Below are 6969 nucleotides of genomic sequence, written 5' to 3' on the forward strand. Positions count from 1 at the left end.
GTAATGGGGGTGGAGGCGGGAGGTGATGCCTGAGAGTTCTCAGCTCCCAGCTCCCGGAAGGTCTGTGACTCCTTCTCTTTACGCCTTGATTCCCTGTACCTCCACGAAATGGAACCGGTGCCTCTTCGTACCAGCTCCAGCCCGAGGGGGAGGAGGAGGGGGAGCCTGGGGCCAGTCAGGTGCTGGCAGAGTCCGGGCTGAGAAATGTTTCCCAGGAATATCAACGTCAATACCTTAATGAGCCATAATGACCTATAAAGCTCTGTTTTGGCCCTAATCACTGCGGGCCTGACTATTCGTCATTCTAGTAACAGTACCAGGAATAGAGAGGACCCTTATCTGGGTGCTCCCCTGGTAAAGCAAAGCTGCATTTACAGGAAGTGCACTGCTGTCAAAGAGGTACAGAGCTGGGTGAGAGAGGCTTTTTAAAGTGTCAGGTGACTTAATACCACAACCTGCAGGCCTAACACCAAAAGGATTAGCAGTCTCAGTCCAGCCCTACTCTTAGGGAGAAAAAAAAAACTTTCCTGGTGCAATTACTGCCTTGGCAAAGTAATCTCCCCACTGACAGAGTAAATGAGCAAATGGAGCGGACGGGAGGGGAGGTAAGTGTAGGCAGCACAGCTGTGGACCCTGGGTGGCGGGAGAGTGGATGGTTTCTGGTGAGGGGGATGGGCTCCTTCTGGAGTCACAGGCGGCATACCCACCCCACTCACAAGGCCAGGAAGGGGCAGTGGACTCAGAGTCACAGGGCTTGCAGACAGCTGCAACTGGTCGAAGCACCATGAGCTCCACACATCTCCTCTCTGGGTCTCTGTTTCCTCACTGGTCACACAAGGGCCAAGATGAAGGTGTCTCAAGTCCTTTCCAGCTCTGACAACCACGTGGGTGCTGGATGGTAAAACACTCTCGCCAAGAAGCATGGCCGTGAGGCCTCTGAGTGCTAAGCGGTCTGAGTCTCTATTAAGGCAGGGGCCAGACCCACCCAAACAACAAGAGCCAGTCAGGTCAAGAGGTCAGAACGAGACCCCCGCCTGAGTCTCTGGGCGTCCTCCTGACACAGGGAGTTGGCCAGGCCTATGCCATCACCACGACATCCCTTCCTCCTTGTTGCCGGCTTCTGGGCAGTGAGGTCATGATATGGACAAAATGCCTTCCACGCCCCTCACACCTGGATGATACCCCAGGTCTGAGACAAGAGGAGCCACGGCAGCCCCAGAAGGCCTGGTCACTCACAGCCTCATCTGGAATCCCGTGAGGCTTGTGCCATCGGTCTGCATGAGTGTTCAGGGAGCTGTTGCCCTGCGCCAGGCTCTGCACTAGTAGCGCAGAGGTACAAGCAGGAGAGGACGGCCATGCCCTGGGGGAGAAAGGGAGGAAACCAACACTGCTTGCTGTCACTCAACACCCACGCCTTACAAATCTCATCTCCACACTCTGCACAGGTCGTTTTCCCACCTGGAGTACACTTCCTCCTTCTCCCCCCTCTCCACCTGCCCAGGCTCTGGAGAGTCAGGAAGAGCTGGGTTCAAGAACCTCCTCCAGGGACTTCCCTGGTGGCGCAGTGGTTAAGAATCCACCTGCCGGGGCCTCCCTGGTGGCGCAAGTGGTTGAGAGTCCGCCTGCCGATGCAGGGGATACGGGTTCGTGCCCCGGTCTGGGAGGATCCCATATGCCGCGGAGCGGCTGGGCCCGTGAGCCATGGCCGCTGAGCCTGCGCGTCCGGAGCCTGCGCGTCCGGAGCCTGTGCTCCGCAGCGGGGGAGGCCACAACAGTGAGAGGCCCGCATACCGCAAAAAAAAAAAAAAAAAAAAAAAGAATCCACCTGCCAATGCAGGGGATACAGGTTCAAGCCTTGGTCCGGGAAGATCCCACATGCCGCGGAGCAACTGAGCCCATGAGCCACAACCACTGAGCCCACGAGCCACAGCTACTGAGCCAGTGCGCCACAACTACTGAAGCCCGCATGCCTAGAGCCCATCTCTGCAACAAGAGAAGCCACTGCAAAGAGAAGCCTGCACACCACAACCAAGAGTAGCCCCCACTCGCCGCAACAAGAGAAAGCTTGCACACAGCAACAAAGACCCAACGCAGCCAAAAATAAATAAATAGATAAATAAATAAATTTATTTAAAAAAAAAAAGAACCTCCTTCAGGGACTTCCCTGGTGGTCCAGTGGTTAAGACACTGTGCTTCCACTGCAGGGGGTGTGGGTTTGACCCCTGGTCTGGGAACTGAGATCCCACATGCTGCGTGGCAGGGCCAAAAGTAGAAAAAAATAAAATAAAAATAAAAAAAGAACCCCCTCCAGCATCTGTGTAATCTTGGGCAAGTTACTTATCAGTTAAAAAAAAAAAAAAAAGGCTATCTGTTGCTCAGATATTTTCTCATAAAGATTATATACAACAGTGGCCTATAAAGGCCCTTAGCACAGTGCCTGGCATAAGGCAAGTGTATAATGAATAACTGCTTAGATAAAGGACTTTGGTGACCAGGCCTCTGTGACTTTCCCCTCCCCTGAATTCCCAAAACAAGAAATGGCTGAGTAACGCTCTTTCGACCCTTTTCAAATACAGCTTCTTACTGGTGCCAATTTCCCTGCTGTGTGATTTACCCAATAGCAATGTAAACAGTGCTTTGCACACAGAGGTCACTCAACAAGTATTTGCTGATTGATTAGCCAGTGATGAGGACTGAAGGTCTAAAATGAACACAATCAATTTCCCAAACACATGGTGAGGCAGTAAGAGCTGCTCTGGAATAGAAAGGGGTGAGCCAGATCCTTAGAAACAAGTGGTCTGCCCCAGGGTAACAACTGCCCCAGAGAACCTAGCCTACAATTTACTGAAGAAATGAGCCCTGGCCAGTCAGATTAAATGCCTGAGGCCAGGTGGGCAGGGTTGCAAAATTCTTCTCTCCCCTCATGACCTTCCACAGTCTCACTGCTCCTACCCAAGGCATTCATACCAGTGGCAGAGGGCAGGGGCCACAGGCCCATGGGCCCAGGGTGGTGCGGGAGCAACCCTCTGCCGGCCCACAACCAAACTTTCTCAAGGAACCTCAGAATACAGAGATGTTAAAGGGCCTCACCAGGAAACACCTCCTTGGATTGGAGTGGAAGCATTCTTTATCATTGCAGGCCAACACCAGGTTCGGCCAGCGCTCCCCCCGACATGATCTTGCTTAGGGGGCTGACACCTCCATGGTTCATGGGAGACTTCCAGTTCTCACCTGAATCTCCCATCTCCCATGGACTGTGGTTCATCTCTACAGACACCATTTTCCTTTCTGAGGTTAAGTTTTGATTTGCTTTTTTTAGGGAAACTCTCACTCCATGCACTGGGAAGAAGACCCCTTTGGGAAGTGGTAACCCTCATCTAGGAGCAGGCTGGGTCAGTATCTGGATGTGCAATTCATTGGAAAACTCTGGGTTGCCAGAGGCCAAACCCATGAGTCAGCTGGAAGCTAATCTTTCTGTCCAGCACTCTCAAGATGTAAGAATCTTCTAGATTGAGTCTACCTGTGGCCATTAAGGAACTTTTATGGCCTCAAAGTGTAAACTGATGTAGGAATTTTTATGATGTTCAGGCCCACAGTGTCCCCGGAACACCTAGTGCCCCTCAGGTGTTCCAGCTCCACGTTCAACACTCTTCCTGCCTCCTGCCCTGGCCAGATGTGCTGACATCACTGAAATGATGCAGTGTGAAGAGCTGCTGAGAAATGGCACATTCAAGTGATGGGACCAGAGAGGCATGCAGACAAGTGTCTGCGTGTAAATTGGAGGGAAAACGGTTTATCGGTTTTGTTTAAAAGTAACTTTCCGGGCTTCCCTGGTGGCACAGTGGTTGAGAGTCTGCCTGCCGATGCAGGCGACACGGGTTCGTGCCCCGGTCCAGGAAGATCCCACATGCCACGGAGCGGCTGGGCCCATGAGCCATGGCCGCTGAGCCTGCGCATCCGGAGCCTGTGCTCCGCAACGGGAGAGGCCACAACAGTGAGAGGCCCGCGTACCGCAAAAAGAAAAAAAAAACAAACAACTTTCCAAGACCATATGGCTAACAGATGATACATCTTTCCAACTAACCACTTCAGGAACCACCGTGCAAGCTGCTCAAGGGAAGAGGTGGCCTGAGTTTGAAAACCAACATCTATCTACAAATGCACTACTCTACCGCAAAGAGTTGAGTTTATCAAGAAAACGGCACAGCAGGTGAAGAACAGTTCCAGTTCTTCCCTCTCCAGGAAGACGCCTACGCCCTAAGACGCCCATAGTCCTCATTCAGTGACCACTGAAGGTCAGCAGCCCTGCTAGGACCCTAGCACCACCTAGTTATCAGGAAATAACTCCATTCAGAGGCAGCAAATCAGAAGCAAACCACTACCATCATGCCAAGCCAGCCCCCCAAATACCCACTACCTGGTCTAGGCAGATGGATGACACCACAGGGATCTTTACCTGTGCAAAGGAAACTCTGAGATAATACACATCAAGTACTCACTCAGGAAGGTGTCTGACATACAATACAATAAGCACTCAATAAATATTCATTGCTATTGTTGCCATATTTACTCAGCTCCAATCTTAAGTTTTTAAAAACATTAACCTTTCTGTAATGGAGTACACCTTTAAATCTCTATACATCTATTAGCTGTCGTCTTATCCCTCTACCCCTCAGGCTGTTAGTAAATGAATGGTGGGTCTCACAATTGACAGTCTCTTAGAATGAAGGAAATATGGTATTAGTGGTCAGGCCAATGAAGGGGAAAATGGAGCAAGGGCCAAACCCACACCAAGAGGCTGCCCTCAGTCGGGTCTCTGGGCTCACAGGTTGAAGCAGAAGGAGAAGGTGCAGAAGGAGGGGAAGAGAGAAGGATGTGGCCCAGAAGCTAAGGAGGTGGAGGCAGCAGGTCAGGAGCGGCCGGGAGACAGGTAACAGGGAAACTCTGCCTCAAAGATACAGCTGAGAAAGGAAGTCTACGTACCAGCAGGGTCTACTAGCCAAGGGGCGGGGAAAGGAAGGAGGTAGTGGGAATAGGGGTGGCGGCAGAATGAATATCAGTTCTTTTTCTCCCCAACACGGATCCCACCGCAGCTGGGGAACTTGGTAGGAAGGGGTCTGCCACAAGGCTGAACTACAGGAAGCCTTAAGGTGTCAGGGAGGAGGAACAAAGGAGACCGCGTCGCAGGTATGGGGGCCATAAGCCGGCAGAAGACTGACAAGGAAAGCAGAGCAGGTCTGGGGACCCAGACCGCGGGGAGGGGGAGAAAACTCGGGACACCGGCCCAGGGGAAAAAGAAAGGGAGGGGCGGGAGCTAAAGATGGAGCTGAGGGCTGAGAAACTGGGGGGAACTGGGAGGGGCAGAGAGGAAGATGAGCGGAGGTGACAGGCAGGAGGAAGTGGGCAGCGTTGAAGGGCCTCCGTGAGGCAGGTGGCGGGGATCCGCCCGGGTGGGGCGAGGGGAGCGAGCCACCCCCCGCACCCAGTTTCTCACCTTTGACGTCTTTGGCCAGCGCCTTCCACGTCGGGGCGAAGGCGATGCAGTGGCCGCACCAGGAGGCGAAGAACTCCACCGCCCAGGCGCTGTGGGAGCCCAGCACGGTGTCGCGCAGGGTGCCAGCCTGCAGCAGCGTCAGCGGATCGGAGGGCGAGTAGAGCGTCGAGCGCGGGGCTGCGCCAGCGCCGGGCACCACCAGCAGCAGCGACAGCGACAGCAGCAGCAGCAGCAGCAGCGACGGCTGCGGCCCGAAGCCGCGTCCACAGCACTCCATCCTCTGCAGCTGCGCGGAGTCCACCACTGCGCACAAGTTTCGGACGACTTGGTGCTGGGCGCCTCCGCCTCACCTCTTGTCTCCGTCGCGGGGAGGAGCCACGTGACCCCGCCCACCGTGGCCTGGTCCCGCCCCTTTCCCCGCCCCGTCCGCCGGCCAGTGGGCAGGAAAGCCGACGAGGGACGAAAACCGGAACCGGGAGCTGGAGTCCGGGCCCGGCTGCGAGCGCCCTCTTCGCAGTCCGCCGAGGCCTCAGAGCTTGTCGGGTTCCCGCCTCGGCCCCAGGAGGCGGGGAGCGCAGCCCAGGCCCCGGAGCCCCCCGCCCCCCCCGCCACATGATAGGTGTGGGACATCCGCGGGGCAGAGTCCCGGGCCCGCGTTCGTGTCGCTTTTGGGGACTCCGGGAAGTCATTTGGCTTCTCACAGGCCCTGTATCCAACGGGAACAGAGTCCGTTGGAATAGATTGGACCGATTTATGCTGTTCCCAGAAAGTTCTGGGGATCCCACCAAGCGATAAGAAGTTGTGAATTAGAAGCACGTGGGAGAGAAGGACGGGTGGTAGGACAGTCTCTGAGTCTGTGACCACCATGACGCCACGAGGATCAGATGTGCCCACACCCCACACTCCCCAAGGCCTGTGACCATCTAAGGAAAATATTATTTGACGGCTTCCTAATTATGAATTAGAGGCCCCCTTCCATTTTAGGCTGGGCTGGATTGGCGTGGTCCATTGGGTGGAATCAGTTTCCTCAGCACGCAGGTCTGGCCACCTAAGGTTGTTAGGACGATTCCTCCAACTGGGGCTCCCAGCAGCCCAGGTACCCCACATCTAACTCTCCAGCCTACACACAGATCTCCATATTCACTTACATATCCCTCTCACTAGTAACCTGATAACTAATCTTGTGTTCATGTGTACTAAAGTGTTGATGATTAACTTTCTGTGGTCTACCTTTTGTAGCTCCAGTACTGAGTTATCTTAACAGGAGCAGGCGTGCCGCAGAGTGTTGTCACGTGATCTTTTCCCTTTGGGTCTGCTGGGTTAGGCCACCTCACCTGTAAGCCATCTGAGACTAGATTTGTTATTCATTCAACATTTACTGAGTGGTTTCTTTGTGCCAGGCACTGCTCTAGGTACTAAGGCTGAGGCAGTAAATAAAACCAAGACTCTACCGTCATGGAACTTACATTCTAGTG

The 6969-nt window shown here is 54.0% G+C and overlaps 1 protein-coding gene across 1 annotated transcript in view; it reads right to left on the reverse strand.

Annotated features, from left to right (window-relative positions):
* QSOX1 (quiescin sulfhydryl oxidase 1) overlaps positions 1-5850 on the reverse strand; it is a 42026-nt gene extending 36176 nt beyond the window's left edge. The window contains 1 exon segment of the mRNA XM_060088535.1: positions 5495-5850. Coding sequence (XP_059944518.1) covers positions 5495-5771 — 277 coding nt within the window. The 5' untranslated portion in view covers positions 5772-5850.
* Positions 5851-6969: the final 1119 nt, after the last annotated feature.

This window comes from Mesoplodon densirostris, chromosome 2 (genome assembly GCF_025265405.1).
Source record: "Mesoplodon densirostris isolate mMesDen1 chromosome 2, mMesDen1 primary haplotype, whole genome shotgun sequence".
NCBI lineage: Eukaryota > Metazoa > Chordata > Mammalia > Artiodactyla > Ziphiidae > Mesoplodon > Mesoplodon densirostris.